Source organism: Prionailurus bengalensis, chromosome B1, assembly GCF_016509475.1.
Source record: "Prionailurus bengalensis isolate Pbe53 chromosome B1, Fcat_Pben_1.1_paternal_pri, whole genome shotgun sequence".
In the NCBI taxonomy this organism is placed as follows: domain Eukaryota; kingdom Metazoa; phylum Chordata; class Mammalia; order Carnivora; family Felidae; genus Prionailurus; species Prionailurus bengalensis.
This window is the reverse complement of record NC_057344.1, coordinates 135,314,071-135,340,122: the sequence shown is the minus strand read 5'-3', so window position 1 is coordinate 135,340,122 and position 26,052 is coordinate 135,314,071. Positions and strand designations below refer to the sequence as shown.

Genomic DNA, 26,052 nt, shown 5'->3' with positions numbered 1-26,052 from the left:
TGTATACATACAATGGAATTACACAGCCATTAAAAAGGATGAGATTGTGCCATTTGTGACAATATGGATGGACTTAGAGGGTATTATGTTAAGTGAAATAAGTCAAATTGAGAAAGACAAATACCATATGATTTCACATTATGTGGGATGTAAAAAGCAAAACACGTGCACAAAGAAACAAAAAGCCAAATAAGACCTATTAACACAGAGAACAAACCGAAGGTTGCCAGAAGGGAGAGCAGTAGAAGGATCAACAAATGGGTGAAGGGGAGTAGGAGATACAGCCTTCTAGTTATGGAATGAGTAAGTCACGGGAATAAAAGGCACAGCATTGGGAACAGACTCAATAGTATTGTAACAGCATTGTAAGGTGACAGATGGGTAACAACACTGTGGCGAGAAGAGCATGAAGTATAGAGAAGCTGAATCACTATATTGTACACCTGAAACTATAACATTGTGTGTCAACTATACTCAAAATTAAAAAATAAATTTTTTAAGTCTGTGAAGTGGTGAGGCTAACACAATGTCTTTGCTCTTGGGGTAAACATTTCTTCTCTATGAAAAAAATGTGATTAAGATGTGACATTTTCTGGGATGCCTGGGTGACCCAATTGGTTAAGTGTCTGACTTCGGCTCAGGTCCCGATCTCACGGTTTGTGAGTTTGAGCCCCACTTCGGGCTCTGTGCTGACAGCTCAGAGCTTGGAGCCTGCTTTGGATTCTCTGTCTCCCTCTCTTTCTGCCTCTCCCCCACTCATGCTCTCTCTCTCAAAAATAAATAAACATTAAAAAAAATTTTTTTTAAAGATGTGACACTATGTGGAGAGGACACATACACATAAACTAGGAAAGATTATATGTATCTTATAAGTATTTAAAATTTTTATTTGTTGATTATAAACATATTTATACAAATTATGGGGGGTGTGAAACAATATAGAAAACAAAGAACATAAAATAGGCACTGATCCTCAAATAAATAATAACTGTTAAACTTTGGGTATATTTCCTTCTAGTGTTTTTGCTATGAAGTTTCTCTAATTGTGGTTATTTAATATATATTCTTTTGTATCCAGATATGTTTATATACAAAAAAGCTTATGCATTTTCCATGTTCTTTAAACTCTTAAAAGTATGAATACCTCTTAATCTTGAATGTCTCGAGACTTTTAAGGCTCTTGTTAATATCTACCTATAAATAATTAACTCTCATTATCAGAACAATGTGTAATGTAAAGTTCCCTGGCTTCAATTTATTCCAATTTTACTTAATTGCATCCTTTAGAGATATGATACAGAGCTACTCCATTTCTTCTCCTGACATATACTAGTAAATTTCATACACTAGCAGACAACTTTTGACTTCCTTACATAACTCAAATGCCCAGCTCTATCCTCCCCACTCCAGTCTGGATTAAATTATGCCAACACCAACACCCTCATGTGTTTTCATAAATGTTGGCCAATGATAATTTAACATCACTATGACTGACTTCTCAGAATCTTCAATTCTCCACATCCATATTAAAGGGTAGAGATTAAAGCTGGACACACACCTCTAATAAAGTCTCAATCAACTGTGGGCTGACAGAGTGAATGGCTTTGTTCATAGTGTCCATTCATCTGCGTGACATATCTCCTATACTACACACATAACTTTCAAATCATGATACTATCATTTAGATTTACTTTTAACTTAAAATATGAAATATTGCTCATATACCTTTTTGTAACAACTTTTTTGAGATGTAATTCACAAATTTAATTTGTACCATTCAATCATTTTTAGGATATTCACAAAATTGTGCAACTGTCACCACAATCAATTCTGTGATGTTTTCATCACCCCGACAGGAAACCCTGCACTCTGTTTCTTACTTACCCACCAGCCATAAGCAATGACTAACCCACTTTCTGTCTAGAAAACTGCCTATTCTGGACATATCTTATAAATGGAATCATACAATATGTGAACTTTTGTGACTGGCTCCTTTCACATAACATAGTGTTTTCAAGGTTCTTAATGCTGTAGCATGTACCAAAGCTTCATTTCTTTTTAATACTGAAATATATTCCATTGTATGGATATGTCACTTCTGTTTACCTATTGATTATTTGAAGGGCATTTGATAGACATTTAGGTTGTTTCAATTTTGGGCTATTATGAATAATGTTGTATGAACATTCACGTGTAAGTTTTTATTTCTAAACCTGAAGAGTGGAGTTGATGGGTCATAGAATAACTCCATGTTTAACATTTAAGGAACTGAAAAACTTTTTCAAATTGGCTATACCAGTTTACATTCCTACCAGAGGTGTATGAGGGTCCCAATTTCTCTTTCTCCTCTCCAGTACTCCTCATTATCTTTTTTATTACAGCCATCTGGTGTATGTTAAATGGTATTTCATTGCATTGTGGTTTGATTTGTATTTGCTTAATGGCTAATGATGTTGGGTATCTTTACATGTGCTTGTTGGCCATTTCTGTATCTTCTTTGGAGAAGTGTCTATTCAGATCCTATGGCCATTTTTTAACTGTTATTTTCTTTTTTTTTAATGAGTTATAAGAGTTCTTTATGTATTCAGGGTACAAAGTCTCTTACTATATAAGATTTGCAAATGTTTTCCTCCTTTTCTATGGATTATCTTTTAATTTTCTTGATGGTATCTTTTGAAGCACACGTGTTTTTAATTTTGATGAAGTTGAATTTACCTATTTTTCCTTTTGCAACTGTGCTTTTAGGGTCATACCTAAGAAACCATTTCCTAACCCAATATCATGAAGATTTACTCCTATGTTTTCTTATAAGAGCTTTATAATTTTCATTTTTTACACTTAAGTCTGTGATCTATTTTGAATTTATTCTTATATTCTATATGAGGTAAGAGTCCACCTTCAATCTCTTGCATATGGATATCTAGTAGTCCTATCACCATTTATTGAAAAGGTAGTTCTTTGTCCATGGAGTTGTCTTAAAATCCTTGCTACAAATCAATTGACCATAAATGTAAGGGTTTATTTCTGGATTCTCAATTTTATTTAATTGATCTATATGTATATCCTCAAGCAAATACCCCATTGTCATGACCACTGCAGTGTGTGATAAATTCTGAAATCAAGAAGTGTGAATCCTCCAACTTTGTTTCTTTTTTTTTTTCAAGATTGTTTTGGCTATTCTGTATCCCCTGTAGTTCCATGTGAATTTTAAGAACAGCCTATTTCAGCAAAGAAAAAGGTAGCTGTGACTGTGATGAGTATATTTAATCTGTAGATCAATTTGGAGAGTATTGTCATCTTAACAATATTAAATCTTCTAATCAGTGAATGAATGGAATGTCTTTCCATTATTTAGGTATTTAATTTCTTTCAACAATGTTCTGCAGTTTTCAGAGTAAAAAATTTGCACTTCTTTTGTTAAATTTGTATTTTATTCTTTTTGATGTTATTGTAAATGGGATTGTTTTCTGTTCATTGTTAGTATATAGAAACACAAATGATTGAGTGAAGAAGTCTTGATGCCAATGGATTGGAGAACAAATGGTTCAAATGATGACATATACATCTCTTGAGTGTTATAATTAACCGAAATACCCAAGTTAATGAGGGAGATTTTTGTTATTGTGCTTTATTTAAATTATGACAAAATAACTAGTTTGAAAATTTTTAAGTAAAGTTTTGGCATAATACAAATCAAAAAGTATTTAAAAGTATCTCTACATAATAGTCCTGGTCTTCTCTTGAGATAGGGTTTTTCTCCTCTCCTGGCTGGAGCTGGTTATATGGACCCGTTTTGATTGTCACAGTTAAAGTTGAGTACTTTACTCAAGGGTGAGATAGGACTTACCTGAGATGAGGATCCCTTTTTTTTTAATGTTTATTTTTGAGAGAGAGACAGAGTGTGAGTGGGGGAGGGGCAGAGAGTGAGAGGGAGACACAGAATCCCAAGCAGGCTCCAGGCTCTGAGCTGTCAGCACAGAGCCGGATGCGGGGTTCGAACTCACGAACCGCGAGATCATGACCTGAGCCAAAGTTGGACGCTTACCGACTGAGCCACCCAGGCGCCCCGAGGTTCCCTTTTAAGAACACAATTCGATGTTTACAAATAAACAGAAACCAACAACAATGTGGCAGCTAGAGAGATTACAAAGAACATTGAGGAAATTCCCACAGAAACACACAAACTGAAGGTAGCAGAACTGAAAGGAGTGTTTAATAAACTTTTTATATAAAAGGAATCACACTGCAGATTATGCTTCTAAAATACACAGCACTCCTACTATATCTGTTTTAATAATCAGAATGTTGTCAACACACTTGTGGAACATTCTAGGTCTTATGCCATGTGAGCCATCTCACTATCATATATAGCTTTGCTACATGATTACCTCATGTTTGTTTCCCTTGCTTCTTTTTACTTCTTTCATCATACTTCTTCATTTCTCCTATCTTCCTCAATCTCTAGTGTTCAGTACAGAAAAGTACTCAGTTTAACAAAGCACCGAGTATCTTTTGTGTGTACTCTTCTAGATAGGTTTTGTGAGAGAAAGCAAATTTCGCCTATGAAACTGGTGAAACTGCTCAACTATTTTTGACTAAGGGAAATAATTTTGTTGTAGTTGTCTGTCTTCTCACTTTGTTCATCAGCTGGCTATCTTCTATACATTGGAATGGCCTGCCCTTTATTTTATCAATGTTGAATGCAAATTATATAGTTAGCATTCGATTACTCAAAGTTCAAACTCTTTATCAACTGTATTTCTATGGTTTCCTAGACTACTGTTCCTGATTTTTTTATAGCACAAATTCATTAAGAGAGGTCCTCTCTTCTAACGTTTCCTCTACAAAATTCCCATTACATCTGTTTATTGTATGAGACTGGGTCTTTTCTGTATAGCGTTATGATGAAACAATCGTGTGTACTGTCTAGCAGTGTGCTACAGCTGGCCTTTCGTGGCTTCTGAGAGCCAAGTATTAGCATTAGCATCTCTTTCCAACTCTGCCTTCATTGATGTCACATAGGTAGCTTGAAATTGGTCACAGTGAGAATAAGTACACCACAGAAATTGGTAAATGCTATTAATCCGTCCTTTTAAAAGAACAGATAGGGGGCACCTGACTGGTTCAGTTAAGCTTCCGACTTTGGCTCAGTTCATGATCTCACAGTTCGTGAGTTCGAGCCCTGCATCAGGCTCTGTGCTGACAGCTTGGAGGCTGGAGCCTGTTTCGTATTCTGTGTCTCCCTATCTCTTTCTGCCCCTCCCCCACTCGCACTCTCTCTCTCTCTCTCTCTCTCTCTCTCTCTGCGTCTCTCAAAAATAAACGTTAAAATTTTTTAAAAATAAAAATTAATTTTAATAAAGATGGTTGTTAAATATCAACCAGTCCCCCACTATTACATGAAAAATCTTTGCTTCTATATGACTTCTATTGCACTATAATAAATACACTCTTGACTGCAGCTACTCTGGCTTTACTGAATGATCCTTTCAGGTCTCTTTTTGTGTAGGTAATAAATAAATTTTGTAACCATAAAACCAAACGCAAATGGAAGAGTCAAGAAATGGACCTTGGCTTCAAATTATTAATTTACTGCCAGTTTGTGAAAATCTCTTACATGGAACTGAACTGACTTGAATTTGATTATAACATTCACCTGCCCAGGATGTCCTAGCGATGTGAAACATCCCTACCTTCTATGTTTTTTTTCAGAGAAATCCAATTTTTTAAAAAAGTTTGCTATGAATAAAGCATTGCAAATTTTTGTCAATAAAAATGCTATTAAAAGTAACAAAATAGTAGTAGGGCTGCAAATGAGGAAGAGCAACTACTTTCAATGCTACCTGACCAAAAAATAAGTTTTACGGAAAGAAGTTATGCTAATGGAAATTTCTCAAACTATAAGTTATGTAGTCACAAGATACTTATTATTTCAGGGAAAATGTTCTGCTTTTTAAATTTTTTAATGTTTATTTATTTACTTTTAATGTTTTTAAATATTTATTTTTGAGACAGAAAGAGTGCAAACAGGAGAGGGGCAGAGAGAGAGAGGGAGACGGAATCCAAAGCAGGCTCCAGGCTCTGAGCTATCAGCACAGAGCCTGACATAGAGCTCAAACCCACAAACCATGAGATCATGACCTGTGCCGAAGTCCAGTGCTTAACCAACTGAGCCACCCAGGCATCACTGCTCTGCTTTTTTTAAAGAAATTATTTTCCATGCACAAAGAAGTAGACACAGAGAATTAGAAGTACTGGAATAAAAAAATCACTGAGATACAGCCTTCTCTTTAAGTATGATCTTGAGCCTCATCTTATTAAGGGCTGAGGTTTCTAAATTTTTTTAAGTTTATTTATTTATTTTGAGAGAGATGGTAAGTGGGGGAAGGGCAGAGAGAGAGAGAGAGAGAGAGAGAGAGAGAGAGAGACTCTCGAGCAGGCTCCACACTGCTAGCATAAAGCCCAATGTGGGGCTCGAACTCACAAAACTGTGAGATCATGACCTGAGTCGAAACAAAGACTCAGATGCTTAACTGACTGAACCACCCAGGAGCCATGAGGTTTTTAAATAAAAAATAATAACTATTGGACTAGATCAGTGACTATAATTTGGAATGACACATTGCCATAGTATGTGGTGAGTGGGTGGGGGTAAGTGGGGGGGAGTTGTATATTTAAATCACCTGGGGAGTTTTATCTGCCATTTAGAGATTCTGAAAAATCTCTACCCATCCTAATGCTAAATATCTTTATTTTGGTGAGTCACTGTTACTTATAGGAGGCTTACTTCTTGGGTGGAATGGGAATGGTAAACAAAGAACTTTTGGAATGGACAGCCTCCTATATTTGTTCCAACTCTAACATTTTATAAAAAATGCTCTAGAAGAAAATTAATTTCTATTCATGAACTGCTATTCCCTTAGCAGTCTTTATAAATCAATTCAGAAAGTAAGCAGCCATGCTATCCTTGAAAATAAATCACTGTGCAAGTGAAATCAGATAGCAGAAGGGAGTACAATTATTTATTTAGAAATGTATCTGAAGTTTAGATTTATTTCTTATTGATATACAACAATTCCATCGATAAATTTCAAACCTGTATATTATTCTGCAAACGCACATTTAACTTCCTATTTACATTTTTAAAGTATCACTAAAACATGCATTTGGGCAGGAGAACAATTTTCACTCAGGTTTTCTTAGTTTCACTAAGAAACTGCATTAACTTATTCTCTTGCTTCCAGGTTCCTGGTGTGGCCATGACTTAATATTATGGGAGTTGTTGTACTGTTACTTCATCCTGGCTATTTGCAAAATAAATATGATATGCAAACATTAATGAAAAATGGTGAATACAATGAAGAAAGCAAAAAAGCTGACTTTTCAAGTTTTCTTAGTAATTGCTTTTTCTTTCAGCAGTCTACTGCATAAATGCGTATCACGTGCACACAACACACACATACAGTGGTTTGCCCATAAAAATTTAACAATTGGCTCTCCATGGGGGGAAAAATGCCCAGGATTTGTAGAGTGAGCCAATCTCCACATCTTAAATCCTGCATGGTAGATTCCAAGCGACTAACACAAGGTCAATAAACTCACAATTGGGAGAGATGTACACAAGTAGCTCTCATGAGCTAGTAGTCAGCCGCAGCACTAGGCTGTCCTATGCTTCAACACAATGCATACAAACATATCCTATGTAATTATGTCATGTAATATATAGTATACATACGACTTCTCAAAATTAAGCCATGAATATTGTCCTTTAGAATCATGTATTAGAAGATTGAATCCACGTCATTTTAACTATAAACTGGTTAAGCCAGTCAACTATCAAATAAGGCATGTGTACAAGGTAGATAATTCATGATTGTTATAGGTAGTTAGAATGATTTAAAAAAAAAAATGGCTCGCCTTCTCACATGTAGGCAGAGCCTACGTGGCATATTTTAAGTGGCATGTTAATCATTAACACACTAAACAGGCCCACAAAAAATTTAGAAATATACATTTCCCAGAATGAATAAATAACCAAATAACCACCTGAAAGAAAACCTTTATCTGAAGCATGGGCAAACTCCAAACCAATATCACCAATTCATATACTTGATACTTGGTCCATGTATCTTTATGGCAATTAATAGGTTGAACAAATATTTCCTGGCATAAGTCATACTAACTTGCATACTGTATCAAAGCTATGATCCTGTCTTGAATTCCACCTTTGGCATAGTACCAAGAAACATGATAAGGGAGAACCTCAGCAACAATTTTCAAATTAATGAATGTTTATCAAGCTACTATTGTATGCAAGGCACAACACTTAGGCACTGCACGGTACACAAGGATGGATACATACAGTCTTTCATCTCAAATGAATTTACAACCAATAAGTTATAAAACAATATTTAAAATACAGGGACTGGGGCGCCTAGGTGGTTCAGCTGGTTAAGCATCTAACTCTTGATTTCAGATCAGGTCATGATCTCGTGGTTCATGAGATCAGACTCTGCTGGCAGCGTGGAGCCTACTTGGGATTCTCTCTTCTTCTCTCTCTGCCCCTGCCCCATGCACACATTTTTTCTCTCAAAATCGATCAATCAATAAAAGCTTAAAAAAATAAAATAAATTATAGGGACTACTAGGACCCATAAGAAGGAAAGATCTTACTCTTTGATAAGATATGAAGTCTTTTAGGACACATATAAACACTATTTCGGGAGAAGGTAGTATTTGATAAGACAATACTTTAGAATGGGCAGCATTCCAAAAGGCAAGGATCCAGTCAAGTAAAATAGTGAACATAGGAGTCTACAATAGGTATAGTGTGAAAGGTGGAAAAACCTGGCGTATATTATAGAGGGCTATCAATATCAGGAAAAGGTTACTAGACTCAAATTGTAGATGACGCAAAGCCATTGGAGAGCACTCATCCATGGAACCCCCAAACCTATAGTCTTGAAAGATCAATTTAGGTAGAGACTAAAGTCAGGAAGATTACTTCAGGACAACTTTAATCATCGTGGTATTAATGGAAAGGGTTGGTAGTAATTAGATGTAAGACATCCAGCAAGCAGAATTTTTAAGATGTAGAAAGTGATGGTCAGTGATAATGCAAGTGTGGAATAAAAGGTCAGGGATTTCAGAGTGGGAGGCTGAGAAAATAGATCTGCCATAATAGAAATGGGGAAATTCAGAGAAGAATTTACTACTGGAGTGGGTGAATCTAAATAGAGTGATGTGTTTGATTTTAAAACAAATTGAATCTAGGGGAGCCTGGGTGGCTCAATCCGTTAAGCATCTGACTTCAGCTCAGGTCATGACCTCAGGGTTCATGAGCTCAAGCCTTACACTGGGCTCTGTGCTGACAGCTTGGAGCCTGGAGCCTGCTTCAGATTCTGTGAATCCCTTTTTCTCTGCCCCTCCCCCACTTGCACTCTGTCTCTCTCTCTCTGAAAAATAAACACACATTTAAAAAAATTAAACAAATCGAATCTGAACTGGCAGCAATTTCATACACCTTGGCCCTATATTCTAATTCTTTAAGACTAGGTTATATTTATCATTAAATAATTTTAGTGGAATGCATTTATTTTCCAGCCCCTCCAGAAATAACAAACTGCTGTGTAAACTAGCCTTTGGTTTTATTCACCTTAAATGTATTTCTTTCAAACTTACGAGAGTTTACTTGATCAAGACTTTGGCCTGCCTATTCATAGCATGCAGTTATATATGTAACTTTAGGTACTATCCAGGAATATTATCCAACACTTGGGATTAGGGCAAAAAAAATGACTATGCAACCTTTTAATATCACACTTGAGTATTTTCTGACAAGCCCACCTAAGGATAATCAGATTTTTTATGGAACATAACTTTATTTGACTTAATGTTCTCAATTGGTTATGATCCTTTATACACTGTAAACTTGTATAAAACTAATCAAATAAAATTATCAGGGTTTTTTTCTGCCTTGTAGAAAACATAAGCACAAAGATAAGCTTGGTTGCCCTAGGACATTTATAAGTTTTGGGTTAATTTAGTGATCTTATTTCAATATTCTTTTTTTTCCCACAGACTACATAAATCTTAATTTCTCATACTTTCATTGAACTATCTTTGCCATTCTGCCATTTCCCTCATTAATGAGTTAAAAGAATCTTCTACATGTACTCACTTTCTTTTTGCATATGAATGATGGTTTTAATGATTAAAGAATCTTGCCTTGATTTTATACAAACTCCATTTCTTTACCAAATGTTTAAACCCTTCTTCATATGGCAGACCACTCATCCCATCCCTTTAATGATTAATTAATCTCATATGTATCATCCTCAGTCCTTTTTTTGCCTTCCCTGAACTATACAGTTTGCATAAAATGGGTCATGGGAATAAGATTTTTGTGGAAGTGTTGTGAAAGTATTGAAAAGAGAATTGTGGATTTTATGTCATCACAGATTAACTGTTGCAGAGATCTGGTTGGGGCTGAGGGGAATATAGAGCATGAATATAGAGCATGGACAGACAACCCAATGATTTTTTTCACCCTCTTTGAGGAAAGGAAAGACTTGGGGATAAAACTGGACATTACTCAAATGAGAAAGCATGTCCTAACTAAATTGTATCTGTTTGGATATCATAGTGATTTGGGTGCAAACCAATTATTCAAAGATTAGTATGAGTATGAAGAATTTATTATTTATCCTACATCTTTTTTCCTGAAACAATTTAAGGTCCATAGGGGAAAAAAATGTTTATCAAAGGTAGGGCATCAAATCCATTTTTCTCTAAACTAATCATTTGGAAACTACATTCTTGCCAGAATGAGTTGAGTTTAGTTTAAAGTTAGAGATAAGCCATCACATTTTCTAAAACTCCTTTTTTTTAGAGCAAGAGAGAGAAAGAGAAGGAGAGTGCACCAGTGTGCACGCGAGAGCAAGGGAGGGGTAGAGAGAATGGCAGACAGAGAATCCCAAGCAGGCTCCTCTCTGTCATGCAGAGCCCTACACAGGGCTCAATCTCACAAACCTGAGATCATGACCTGAGCCAAAATCAAGAGTCAGATGCTTAACGCACTGAGCCACCCAGGCACCCCTCTAAAACTCTTTATACACACACACACATATACACACACACACATATATATGTATATATATATATATATACACACACATATATATGTGTGTGTGTGTGTATGTATATAAAGAGTTTTAGAGGGGTGCCTAGGTGGCTCAGTGCATTATACACACACACACACACACACACACACACATACTTTCCTTATATTCAGAACATAGGTCTTAGGAAGAATATAGTAGCACTGAGTGTAAGTAAATTATCTCAAGTAATCCTAAAGCACATTACTAGGATCAGCAAAATATGCACAGTATATGTACAAACGTGTATTTGTTTCTGTCGATGGCAAACTGAAAGATTTTCCATGCTGACTTTAATCAGAATGCATCTTGGCAGATGTTTCAAGTACTGTCACGCCAAACTTGGGAAGAATTCAAACACAAGTGACTGAGGAAAGAGGTTTTGACTGGAGGGATTCCTGACCTCTACATTGACATGGTGGTCAGGGGGCATGATGGCTCTGTGTTTTGATGAGAAGCAGTTACCCTTTAACCAGCCCTTGTCAACATTTCTTCAAGATTCACTATTATCTTTTGTCCTAGTCATAATCAATAATCATGATCAAAATGAATGCCACACTGAATATCAAAAAGAATAGAACGAAAATCACTGGAGAGAAATAATCATGTGATATTAGTGTATATGCTCTATTAGCAATGTTATTGGCTGCAATCCCTCTTCAAGGTCAAGAAAAATACACAAGTACTGGTTTATTAGTTATTCACTGAGAGTGAGTACCTGAAGGAGAAGGTTGTCCTTTTACAACACCATTTTTAGTCTTTTCTTCCGAATTCATTACCTCCTTGTAGATAAGTTCTGTAAGAAACAGTTGTCAGGATCATAAAAAAAATGATCTTTAATATTCAGAGAAAACTTATTAATGAAAAATAATAACATTCTGATGGGGTTGAGTAAATTAAAAATCAATCGGGATTCCTTTACTCCTCTATTTCTACTTTGTCTTGCAAAAAAGCACAAAGCCTGGAAAAAGTAAGTGCTCAGTAAAGTATTTGACCAAATAAATGTATGAAGAATATACATTCTACTTGGTTCTGAATTTTTGGGGTGATTTCTGATGCCATCTAACTTTATCTCCTAAGAACTTTAAAGGCCCAGTTTTGAGCATACAGTTTTCTTCTATATTCACTTCCTAAGAGATGCACCTACTCTCCTGACTTTATTACTTTCCAACAATTTCCCAACTGCTTCTTCATTTTTTTTTCATACTGAAATCTTGGAGTTGTAAAATTAAACTTGCCTCAAACCCAACATGATAACAATTATTACATTTATTTCCAAACAGGCATCCATTCATGGCTCTTCCTTTGCTAGAGTTTAAATTATGTACCTTTATTTCTTTTAATTTTCCCCTTTTTGCTAAAAATCATTCAGTGTTATTCATTCTTGCTGTGCAATGAGTTACAATTTATATAATCATTATCCTTCACCATAATTTCTTTCTCTGGTTTCTAATTTAATCCATGTTCATTTTTAAGTGATATTTATCTCGTAATACTTACCTATTCACAAACCCCTAAGAGTACCTTCTTGTCCTTATTTAGAGCATATCAAGTCTTTTCTGTCCATCATTTAGTATCTTTGTTTACTTGGTCTACTGTTTGCACATGCTCGTTTTTCCATATTATCCAACAGGACCCCTTGGCCAGAGAAATCTCTTTGCTATCTTTATAACACTTTTTGCTCATCCCTATCCTTTGTTTTCTCCATGTGTCCCCATACTGGTATTTTCCTCTGTTTTATTCTTTTTTTCTCAATTTATAATGATTAATTCCTTCAAGTCAGCTCAAATATTTTTTCTCTTCAGATCTTCCTTTTATGTTCCTCCCCATTTTGACTGAATGGTTTGTTATGATCTGTATTTGCTTATCTCTACTCTGTAGTTCTTTTATTCTACTGTGTAGTTATTTATATTAGTTTAATAATTCTTCATAGTTTCTGCTTTGTTTCACCCTGAGTATAATCTTGACTATTCATTATGTGTTTGGAAGAGTTTTGGTGGAAAAAAAGTGAACTAATGTATTTATTCATTATTTTCTTACTTTTAAGGATAAATAAGCCATTCAGATACATAGATTTCCTAGATTTTCAAGTCCTAAAAATGAACCAAATGAATTCATACATTAAATATCTTTTATTTTCTAATGTCTAAAGTAATCTTAGGCTTAATTTAATCCATTTTATATGACAATTTTATACACAAACATGGGATGTATAATTCTGAAATTCTGAATTGAAGCATGCCCTCCACCATAACAAATACTTTGACAATCAGTACTCTTTTAAAAAGTATCAGTAATTAATTCCTTTCATTCTTGAGTAAATGCAATATTGTTATTAGTATGAAAAGACTGATGACGTTTCGAGAACTTTGAAAATTGTCTGAGGATAGCAATTATAAAATCATCTGTTACCAAATTGCTTTAAAGAGAGATGCCTTGAAGATATTTTCTGAGTTTCAATAAAGCAAAATGTATATTTAAGTGGTAGAGTCACCTTTCCATTCTTCAATGGTGTGTTCTCTTTCGTCCAACTGTTTGTCATATATCTGAGGTGGAGGCTGCAGAATAAAAACAAACAATAAACTTTGTGTAATAACCCAAATATAACTAAATTTTACAGTGCATGGAGTAACTTGCTGTTCATTGATTTTGGTGGTGAGGAGACTCACATATTAATTTTGGGGTAATTGCAGTGGTGCAGAAGTTAAAATTTCTAGACTTATGAAGGACTCATTTATATGCCAATAGTTGCTGCTGACCAAGTAAAGCAGCAGAATCCAAATCCTAAGAGCTCACTTCCCAAAACCTTCTGATTTAGAAACCAAATCTAAGAAACTAATAAAGCCAATCTTTAAAAAGAAAATAAGACATTAGATTATAAGGACCCAGAAGCTATTTCCTCCATTCACTTGCTTTATAACAGAACCCTACCCAAACTATCCCCCACTGATAAGATTTTGTTCCATTCTCAGACCCTCCTGAAGAAGTCTTTAATATCCCTCAATAGGCCATAGTAATAGTCCCTAGTATAAAGCCATATTTAGATCTAATCAAACTTTTAAATTTTTTGTGAAGCATCATAAAATACCTTTACATATAGCTATATTCCCAATATTTAAATGATATTTTCTCCCCGTAGGCAGAAGACTCTGCCAGTTTTTTACAGAGGTGGGCCACTGTAAACCTCTGAGAGGCCCTTTGGTTAGCCCTCTCTGGGGGGTATCATATGAGAGGACCTTCAGTCTGACTTATGCCATCAGAATTTCTCTTGCCATGAAGAGTTCAGAGATGGAAAAGGAGAGATTTTCATAAATCTAGGTGCCTTCCAGGAAGGAGGGTCTCAGATTCCTTGATCTCTTCTTCCTGATGAAGAGGAATAAGATCTCCAGATAGGGGAGATATATCATGATGCCCTATGGTAGCTCTACCTCAGGCCAAGAGATGGAAAGAAAAAAAATATTTCTTGGAAAAAAATATCACCATGAGATATATGGAGAAGGGGCTAAGAAGTTCCATCGGCTGGCGATGGATTGAATGAAATAAGAACTACCAATTTCTGGTGCCATGAGACAGGGGACCCTAGAATTCATGTTGCCTAACACTCCAACAGCACTATTTATTGTAAGAAACTCAAAGAGTTACTCGATAAAGTGACTCAGGCCTATGGACATGCATCCCTCAAAAATGGCTATCATACGAAGGCTTTGGACAAGACTTTCAAAGACAGCTCTTGGCTTCTGTTGGAGGTTGTTGGCCAGTGAGTAGCATCTTACTACTATAGTAGTCCTTCTTTACTGCATTCAGCCTGAATCATGACAGATATGAATTTTCATTCTAGTCCTGATATGCTGGGGTAGCCTCACATACTACAGAAGTAACTGTATATGAAAAGAAAAGAATTTGCCCCATTGTGGTCAGGCAACTTAACACAATACTGAATTATTGAGAAGTAACTACTGATGAGGCTAGATATTCCTTTAACTCCTATAATTGTTACTGGAGCAAAAAGCTTTTAAACCAGCTACTGTGATTCAAACATGGCTGGCTGAGTAGTCTTTATTGAAAGAATTAAGCAAAATGAGACCCCACTCTATCCCATGATGCTAAAGGGAACATAAAAATACAATTATATAAAGTTAAGGGGACAGGGTGATTAGGCACTGTCCTCAGGACTTGACTAAGGCATCATCTTCTACCCCAAATTACAAAGGATTCCCAAATTATAGGAATATTATGATGTAATGAGTAAACAGTTTTTTGTTTTGTTTTGTTTTTTTAATTTGTGAAACTGTCATCTAAGTAAGCTAATGCAAAGCTAAATTCTGGTTATGTAAAGACATTTTTCCAAGTGGCAGGTTTCCTGCTTTGCCTCTTCCTATAATGCTGAGGGGACATCCTCTGCCAAACACAGCATACACAAGCTCTCAGAGGTCCCCAGAGCTCTATGCCTTGTTGGCACCTCTTTCTTCTTCTAACAATAGACTCAGCTCAGGATCTTGTGTGGCTGGCTTCTCCATGAAGTGGATTTTTCCATTCAAATTTCAAAACTGAACATGGTTCAAGAGTACAGTTCCTGCCAAAGTGCATAAATGCCATTTTCTCTCTGCAACAAAACTATTTTGAGAGAGGCTTTCCTTGGAACTTCATCATACAGCTGTTGGTAGTGTATATAAAGCATGAAGTACGTAGACTCTAACCACAAGCAAACTACAAACAGAGAAAAAGTACTGAGTCCAAGGTTTTTCCTTTCAACAAACCAAAACGGCTGCAAAACATATTTGCATTATAGCTATGATTGAAACAGCTACATGTTCAGAGTTGTGGGGTTTTTTGTTTGTTTTAAGAGGAAATGTAATCACCTGCAATGGAAGGGTACATTCACATAAAGATGTCTTCTACATAAAAATATAAAAGAGGAATTGACCAATAATCTACAGAGAGTAATGTCATATTCAAACATATATATATATATATACATATATATATACACACACATATATGTGCTTGCACAGCAATCATTAGATGCAATTGTCCACAACACTCTCTGCCTCCACCCTCTAAAGAGAAGCTAGTGTTTTATTGCTCAGTTGTCTCCCACCCTTATTAAACAGAAAGGATTCTCTTTTTCCAGGTAGCAATCTAAATGAAAAAGAAATGAGGAGTGAGGATAAAGAGAAGGGCCCCAGAGAATATTTCCAAAAAAAAATTTACTAGATTGGAACAATTTGAGATGTGAGAAAATCAAGGATAAGATGAAATTAAGGATAATATATGGAAAGTTAGTAGGGCTTGTGACTTGCATGCTTTTGAATGTTCCTCAAGAGACTGAAATTCTCTTTCTGTTATTTTTGAAGATTTTGGACTCTACTTCCTTGCTTGAAATTCTTATAGATATCGAACCATGAATTCAAATGGATTACATAAAAAATAACAATATGGATTAGATGTTTCATATTAATGTTATTATATATACATGTACAAATTGTTTTAATTAAATGAGATAACACATAGACAAATACATAATCACTGCATTAGTGAATATTAGAATCAATGTATTTGTTTATTAAACCCATTAATTCAGTAAAGGTCTTGGGCACGTAATATGCACCAGACTATATTAAAAATTGAAACTTCAAAACTAGATAATATGGCTTCTGACCTCAAGGAGCTCACAATTCAGTGGACTGATATAAACCAGAAAATTAATACACAATATGATAAAAAAAATATGTATGTGGTATAGGGGAATAGAGTGAAGAAATCTTAACAAACCCTAGGAAAACATTTTGCTTCTTGGAGTAGATGACATCTGTACTAGTTCCATGAAGAAAGGTGGTGGAGGATGCTGTCAAAAAAAAAGGAGAAGGACAAGATGACTCCAGGCACAGAACCTAGAAAACAGCATAGTCGTGTTGGTGGTGGATGCATGTTTGTTTGGGTGCACACACATGCAAAGAGAATTGGAAACAATTCTTTGAAAGTAACACATGACATACTTCAGAAGTGACAAGCAATAAGAGCTGTGCCTAGAGGAGATGGGTCAGGCAAAGGCTAGATCAAGGATGGTCCTGGGTACCATGATATGGAGCAAAGACTTCCTGAATTTAAGAGAATGGCATGGACAAATCCATGGCTGGATTGAAGAAAGACACAAATGAAAGCCGAAAGATTTAGGGAGCTAATGCATGATCTAGAAAATAAATTAAAAAGGCCTGACTATAATATGGAAGGTCAAGATGGATAGAAAATATAGATTCAAGAATTAATAAATGTTAATTGGTAGATATTAATATTTATTTAATATTGATTAAGAAATTAAATTGGTAGAATTTTTTTTGATTAAATGTGTATAATGAGAAAGAAGAATGATTCCCAGATTACTAAGCTAAATAGCTGGACAATTATGGTATTTATGGGACTGTCTAAAAGGACAGAGAATGAAAAAAGGGAAATGAGATTGGTAGAGAGGTAAGCCAAGTGCTATGTGGATAGAGAGGTCTATTTGAGAATTAAATAGATGATCTGGTGATCATAGGACTGCTGTTGGCTAGAGATGTATAGATTCAAAACTATTAGCAACAGATGTCTGTTGAAATCATGACAGTGCATGAGGTCACCCATAGAGTGAATGCAGGTAGGAAGAGTAAAAGGCCAAAATGGACCCCTGCCAGACACCAAGGTTTAAAAGTTGACCCGTGGAAGAGAAGTGCACTAAGAAGGAGAAGGAGGAGGAAGAGAAGACGAGGGGAAAGAAGAGAAGAAGGAAAGAAGGAACACTTAAAGAAATACATGGATAATAAAAATATTGTAATGCTATAGAAGTCAAGTGTTCAGAGAGTTTCAAAAAGAGGGAGTAATTCTCTATTTCTTATAAATGAAACAAATGAAGAATTTAGCTTTCCAGGAATCAGAAGGGCATGATAAAAAGCATAACTTTGAACCCCATAAAGGTTTCCAAACCTCAAAACTGTCGCCACACTCAGAAAGATTCAGATAGATCGTTGATGAAGTATTTTAATGCCAGATAGCACCTAAAGAAGTAGAAAGACATAGAAGAAATATCCTCAATACCAATATGGATATTGTATACAAATAAAAAAAAGGAACTGCAGAACAGATTGTGACACTAAAAAAAGAAAAAAGAAAAGAAAAGAAAAGAAGAGTTCTAATGCTCTTTCCCAAATATCTTTAAGAGTTTGATAAGTGAAAAACACTGTTCTCTAATTAAGAGAAGTCATTTTTTTCTGAGAAGATACTATGTGCTAAGCTCTTTATATATGCACTTTTAAACAATCTTTAGATAAAGAAACTAAGATTCAAAAAAATTCTTCTTAAGATATCTTAAGTCACATAACTAATTAATGGTAGATCTTTGATTGAAACCAAACTTAAAGAATAATTCAGAGCAAATGGTAATAGACATTAATCTAAAATAAGAGATAATGAAACAATATTTAAAGTAAACATCTTTATAAAATAAGAAATAGAAACACAAGCCAATGGGGAGATTGTATGTCTCAATTTGCTCAAAACCATCTCAGTTTTTGCTTGTTGTCCTTACAGCTACTAACAGTCCTCAGGTCCTTTACTCTCACAAGCGTTTAGAGGATAATTATATGAGCACGCTGCATAGCAGTGTTACGACATGGCATATTGCAGATCGCAGGTATCCAGTAATTACAGGATGAGAAAAAAACAACCGAACTGCAACTTTTTCTACTACTGGAGTCTCAACAATTGCAGATGTCTACTCTTTCCTGCTCTGAGACATCATGTCAGCATTTCCTTCCATTTTCTCCATTTTTAAAAATGTTAAACTTAACTATAAAATATGGCTTTTACCAGAAAGCGCTAAAGGAATGCAATGCTACATAATAAAATTGGGATTGAGCAATATGGATTCTGTTGGCATTCTTTTGAGTTCTTGTTGCTGGAAATGATTTCTTGCTGAAGGGATCTCTTTAATCAGTATCTGTTCAAATCCCTAATTGATTCCCCCCAAGGTACAACTTGCTCTTTTGTGACTTCATTTTATGCCACATATTTAAGTAATATTCCATTTATTAAAATGTATGAATTTATTCTTTCCTTAGTCTTCAAAATAACCCCATTTCAACAGCATCATAGAATGTTAGTAATGGAAGAGAGTTTAGAGGTTATCCAGTGCCACCCTTATGCAATTTGCAAATAAGAATATAAAAACTGCACAGGTGATTTGTCCATGGTCTTAAAGTTAATTAGTGGCAGAGTTAGGAAGAAAATGCAAGATCTCTTACAGGGAAAGATGGAATGGAGGAATTCTAATGGGTTGCAGAAATGTTAAGTTGAATAATTCAACACTTACAAAAGATTTTCATTAGTGACAAATTTGAGCCTGTCACTCTGATTTCTGTTCCAATTTTCTGTCAGCCTACACACATAGCGAGATCTGGCAAATATCACCCAAATGGTCAACACTTACATCCTGAATGCTTTTTGTCAAAATATCTTGGACAACATCAAGACCTCTATACATGTGAATCTCAAAAGAGATGAGAACCAGATTATGAGAAATCTAAGTCACGCAAAGTTGTTTTTCCTGTCCATTTTGGAGCCCTGATTTAACATTGTTTCTGTATCCTTCATGTTCTGAGCCATACGACAATCATCAACTTGGTGTTTGTTTTCTGCTTCTTTTGTCCTAATTAAGCATACTATACAGTTTTGTTCCACTTTTTCTCTATGTGTTCTGCCATCTTATTGAAAATGCTTCATTTGAAAGCTTTAAATAGCATTTTCTTTCAGTGTGTGCATTCTCTATTAATTTGGCAGCTGGATAAAAGCAAATGATATTATGTCCTATTGAAACGTGCTCTGTTTCTTCACATTGACTTTTGCAGCTTGAGGAATGTGAAAAGATGCATGGTTCATTGTAAGGTTTCAACCAAGAAGGGTGAATTTTAGTACAATGTTAGAACAGAAAACCCATTTAAAGAAATGTGCAAATTTTGATTTTGTATTTCCATGAATCTATACATATAAAATAGCTTTTCCAAATGTATCTTAATTTTTTGATGCATAGAATTTCCTAAAATCTTAACCTCCTCAGTGGAAAATAAATATTGAGATGGAATAATTTTTATTCCTATTGCATTAAATGATACGTACTATTTTACATTTATGTTTTGGCTAATGACACTTTTTAGGATGTTCAATTTTTTTCTCAAACTTTATATGCTGGTAGCATCAAGAACAGTTTATTATCCACAATGGAGTTCAATATTTGCTTAACAGTCTTACCAACTAGCTTCTAAACTAATAAAAGTATAATAGCAATGTATACAATTTATCAAAATATCTGACTAAATTATAATTATTTTCCAGAGTTACATAGGTTGTAAACTTACATTGTAATCTTACTATGCAGTAACCAATGACTTGGTTTCCAATTACCAAAAACTTCAGTGCCTTCTAAAAGTAGGCAAATGGCAACTTGTAATGTACTATCTGTTGATTTTTTTTTTAATTTCTCAAGCAAGTTTTAGGAACCATGGTTGTACTCTTGTATAGAAGTTCAACAATCTAATACTACAAATGAAGTAAATGTCCTTTAAAAGTCTGATGAGTTGAGAGTACTTCACAATGGGAGATAAAAGGTTATTAAAATCTGTCTCTGGAAACTAATATGATTAATTCCCCTTTCCTAAATTGTCTTACATTCAGATCCCAAGCAGAGCCCCAGAAGTGCTCTCAGGAGTACCCTGGAAGAGCAGAAAGGAAGACAAGCAAGCAGGCATGAATGGCACAATAGAATGACCTTAACAAGAACTGCTTTCCAGAAACCAGACCGTTCTGTGTCAAAGAGTAAGTGTGAGATAAGAAATGAAGACTTGTGAGATTGAATCACTCCTTTAAGAAGTATTTTGTGGGGGGTGGGAGAGGGTAAAGAACTGGTAAGCTTTGACAATTTGGATATAAGGGGGCTGAGGAAAGAGTATAGGATAACTCCCAAGGGTTTGGTTCAATCATCTGGGTGGAAAGTAGTGCCATGGATTGAAAGTAGTACCATGGGGATGGGGGAGAGGGGTACCTGGGTGTCTCAGTTGGTTAAGCATCTGACTTCCGCTCAGTTCATGATCTCATGGTTTATGAGTTTGAGCCCTGCATCGGGCTCTGTGCTGACAGCTCAAAGCCTGGATCCTGCTTCAGATTCTGTGTGTGTGTGTGTGTCTCTCTCTCTCTCTCTCTCTGTCTCTCTCTCTGCCCCACCCCTGCTCGTGCTCTGTCTCTCAAAAATGAATAAAAATGTTAAAAAATTTAAAAAAAATAGAAAAGGGGAGGAGGAGGTGGTGGTTTTGTGTGAATAGGGGATAAATCCATTTCAATATTTAACATGTTAATTTTGAGATGCCTTTTTAAATGTCAGTGGTATTAGATTTGTAGATCTGAAATTCAGGACAACTTTATGGGACCATGCCTAGATTTGAGAGTCATTTTTGGCAATTAAAATTAAGGCTGTAGTCAAAGATAAGATTCCCAGGGTAAAAAGAAATTGGGGCTATAGGAGAGAACTCCTGGGATTCACAATTCTAGGGGAAGAGAAAACAAACAACATTGGAGACTGGAAAACAGGAGTGGTGTCACTATAGCAGTCAAGGGGTAAATATTTCAAGAAGGAGAATGTTGTCAACCTATTGAAATAGCAAAGACACATGAGATGACAGTTTTTTGGACTTGTCACCTAGGAGCTACTGGCGATCTTAGAGGAGGCAGTTGCAAGGTTTGAGAAGTGAACTACAGTAATTGTGAGTAAACAAAGGCTAATTTTTTTACAAAAAGTTTGGCAATATAGGTGGAAGCTACTTCCACTGCTAATGGCACGTTTCACTGATAAAGGTGTAGTAAAAAAAAAATACTGGCTTTTTTTGTTCTTTGAAATGAAGGGAGCTAGACAATGTTTATTGGTATAATCACCAGGGGAAACTGACAGGATGCATACAGAGAAAGAAAAGACCCACAGGCAGAAAAGAAAAACCACACACAAAAAGTACTGTATCCTGAGATTTTCTGGACTTTGTGTAAGTGATTCTATCACAGCATTGTCACTTTGGGCTCCCCAACATGATCATCATCTAGCACCAGTCATACAGAACTGATTTTCATATATGATCTCATTTAGTCCTAACAACTCTCCTCTTCTAGTTATACAGCTAAAGCACAAAGAGATTAATCTATAGGTAAGTGGTGGAGGTGGTGTTTAAACCCAAATCCACCTGAATATAAAATCCATGTTCTTTGCAACCAACTATGGCTTATAATACAGTTCCTGCTGTATCCACCCTTTGGAAATAAATATACTTAAAAGTTTCCTTACTTAAAAAAGCAAAAGAGAACAAGGAAAAGGTCAATAATGCTTTCTATAGCTGGAGGCACCCTCAGAATGCTAGTAATTAATATTACAAGAGCCAAATTTCCAAATCCACTCAATCAAGGGGTTGGTATGTGCACTGTATTGTGATGCTGCCACCTTGTGGTCAGAAAAAAAAAGCAAACATTAAGTAAGAGGTGCTTGAGCGGGAGTTCATCATTTTCATCAAATTGCTCATACCCATGAGTTCTCAACTATGGTTGCGCATTGAAGCCATCTATGACCTTTAAAAATGCTGATGCCTGAATTGTGCCCCTGAAGATTTCAATTTAATTGTTCTAGAGATTGGGCATCAGGATATTTCAAAGTTCCCCATGTAATTCTCATGTGCAGCCAAGATTAAGACCTCTGTTCTAACTATTTATACAGTAATCAAAGCAAGTTTTGTCATTTGCTTAAGTATGCTTCATTTGGATACATGTAAGAGAAAATGCCACAGAGAAACTATATGATTTTCTCTCCGTCTTCAAAGATATCTATTTCTTGATAGAATAAAATGATTTGTGGACATAAATCATCATATGCTATGGTTTTAAAGAGGAATGGAGAGATTTGTGAATTGTAATTAAAGCAGATGTGAGATTTGTATCTCATAGTCAAATTCAGTCTTTAGCAAAAATGAGCGAGAAGAGTCTCTAAATCTCTTGAATCAGTTACAGATTTCCTGACAGGAACAATGGAAAGAGAACTGCTTTCAGAGCACCATTGACCCTGACACTAGTAAGATGCGTGACCTTGGGCAAGTCATTTTGTTTGCTGTGACTCTTAATTATCTGGAAAGAGTTTCATAAATTGCTTTGTTCAGGAAGAAACAAATTCCAAATATATAACAAATATCATTCCAGGTAATTGGGTAAATCTCTTTAGAGGACTTGTAATGTGCAGAGCATTGTATTATAATTTGTTATATATGAAAAGCACTAGAATTGTCTGGAGACCTCATATCACTAAGTGACCAAAGGAACCTTTGAAAGCTAGCAGTGCAAATTTTAATTATAATGTGAACTAAGAATAATTAGAAAGCTTAATTAAATAATGCTCTAGTGGCTTACAAGAAAGTTAAATTTAGATTTCTTTATTTTTCACACTGTTCTGTAGCTTTCTCAGTGGTTAGGCCACAAATTTATTAGCTTTATTCCATCAAAAAGTTTAATCATGTCTTGAAATGGAAATTCTCTTTACTGCTCCTTGGAAATTAAATTTTTCTGTGGTTCCTTAATCAAAAAGCCTGAGTGATTACATCACCAATCATGCAGTGCCCAAGTTATAAATCCTTCTTTTTCATTCATTCAACATGTAGTCATTAACCAACTACAATTCATTCTTGAATTCTACCACCCTAAACCCAAAATCTAATCATTTACAATTCATGTTGGTTTTCTCTTCTAAACATCTCTTTAATCTTTTGCCTATGTCTACCCTCAGACCACCATCAGTTCTAACCTATGTTATTACAGATTTGTCCCCCTGTCTTCCATGTTCCTTTTCTCTACTCCAGTATCATTTTGCAGAGTGACCTTCTAAAAGTTCAAACCCCATAACGCTATTCCTCTGTTGGCTAGTTTTGAATGGCTTTCCTTCATGCTTAGGATAGAGTACATGCTCATAATGTTTAGTCACTCCTTCCTTACCTGGTTCCTGCCTACCAGCCCAAATCATTTTTCACTTTTCTCCACTGTGTCACTCCCAACGATTCGTAGTTCTCCAAAACCTCTCCTAACCTTGGGATTTTGCATAACCCTTTCTTCTACCTGTCTTTTTTCACTTGGATAATTCTCGCTTTACCCTTCATGTTTCTATTTAGGTATTAGTCCCTCCAAGGGGCCTTCTCTAACCCACATTATTGAGTTTTTTCCTGTGTGCATCAATCAGCTTAAAATTTGGACTACTTATCACCCAACATCTACTGTTTCACTTCTCAATAGACTGGGGACAACATCTTGAGGACAAAGATTGTATCTTTGTTCACCAGAGTCTAACAGTGTACAAAGTACATAACAGACAATCAACGACACTTCTTTGAGAAGATAACGTTTGCGTAAAGAGTTGATTGAAGTAATGAAGGAAGCCATATAGATACCTGAGGAAAGAATGGTTAAGGCAGAAGAAATTGCAATGCAAAGGCCCTGATGGGGGAGCCTATTTGGAATGCTAAGTGAACAGCAAGGAGGCCAGTACACTGGAGCCGAGTGGAAAGGGAGGAGTACAGAAAGTGAAGTCAGAAAGTTATCAGGAGCCAGATCAAGTAGAGCAATGTTTTCTAAACTGCAGTCATGAAACAAATGTGTGGGTCATTACTAGTATCTTTTAATGTAACTAAGAATAATGGACTGAGATAGAAAATATCAGAGTATGAAGGTTTTCTCTGTGTGTGTGTGTGTGTGTGTGTGTGTATGCTGGCTCACAATATAAAACACCTTTCTTACTATGGGTTATGATAACAAAATTTGGAACGACAGGGAAGTACAGCCTTGTAAATCATTGCAAGTACTTCGAATTTTATTATAAACAGAATGAGAATCCAGTGGGGAATATTAATTGAGTAATTATGTCACCTGTTTCACATTTTAAGAGGAAAACTTAGGCACTCTGGAGGACAGACTACAGGGGACATGAGAGGATGAGAAGACAAGTTAGAGACTAGGACGTGGTTGAGGGTAGAGATGATGTTTACGTAGACCGACAGATGAGGAGTGGTCCAAGTTAGGAAGTATTTAGAAGGCAAGGTCGGTAAGATTGGTTGAGGTTAATCATCATTTTCTAGAGCTTTCCTGAGGTTTAAATAAGATTGGATACGAGAAAGGCTTTTATAACCACTAGAGAAGTGCTCAGCACAGTACAGTTGAATTAAAATTAAATATATTGATAATACAATATGCATTAGCCAGTTTTCTGCACTCAGTAGGTAAAGCTGAATTTCAGCTCCCAAGGAACTCGGCAGTGGAATTGGAAAGGACAGACCTAAATGTGAATATTTCAGCATAATATGTGATATGATAACTTCATGTGGAAGATTATAAAGAAAAAATGTTAACTTACAATTTTGTGAAGGAAAAGCTTTTACTGCAAGACATTCCACAGGCAAAAGGCCACATTAGTCTCAATGAGATATTAGAAGACAAAAATGAGCTTTTAAAGGAGCTAGAAAAACATTCTGGGTGAAAACTCAGTACATTGAACACAAATATTGCTGAGTCAGCCCATAAAGGACACATGTCATTTGTACCTCTGCCCTATTGTCACAAAACAGAAGCAAACGAACAGAGGGAAAAAACTATATTAGCACTTCTATGTTAGTAACATGACTCAATCACAATCCATCCTAGGGACATCAACCAGAGAAAACCATACTCCTCTAATTAGCATAAATGAGCAGCCCTAAGATACAAATCCACGGTGGATACAGAAACATAGTTACAGAATTAGAAACGTTATTAAGGAAATGGATTTGTCTACACTTTACTGCCATTATAGAAATACTATTGT

General features: G+C 35.6%; 1 protein-coding gene across 7 annotated transcripts in view; it reads right to left on the bottom strand.

The window, feature by feature from the left end:
• Positions 1-26,052, bottom strand: part of MAPK10 (mitogen-activated protein kinase 10) — a 316,049-nt gene that overhangs the window by 6,897 nt on the left and 283,100 nt on the right. For all 7 annotated transcript variants that reach the window (XM_043572253.1, XM_043572259.1, XM_043572254.1 and 4 more), the window contains 2 exons: positions 13,654-13,717; positions 11,878-11,955 (listed from right to left, as the gene is read on the bottom strand). In XM_043572253.1, the coding sequence (XP_043428188.1) occupies positions 11,878-11,955; positions 13,654-13,717 (142 nt within the window). The remainder of the gene's footprint in view (positions 1-11,877; positions 11,956-13,653; positions 13,718-26,052) is intronic.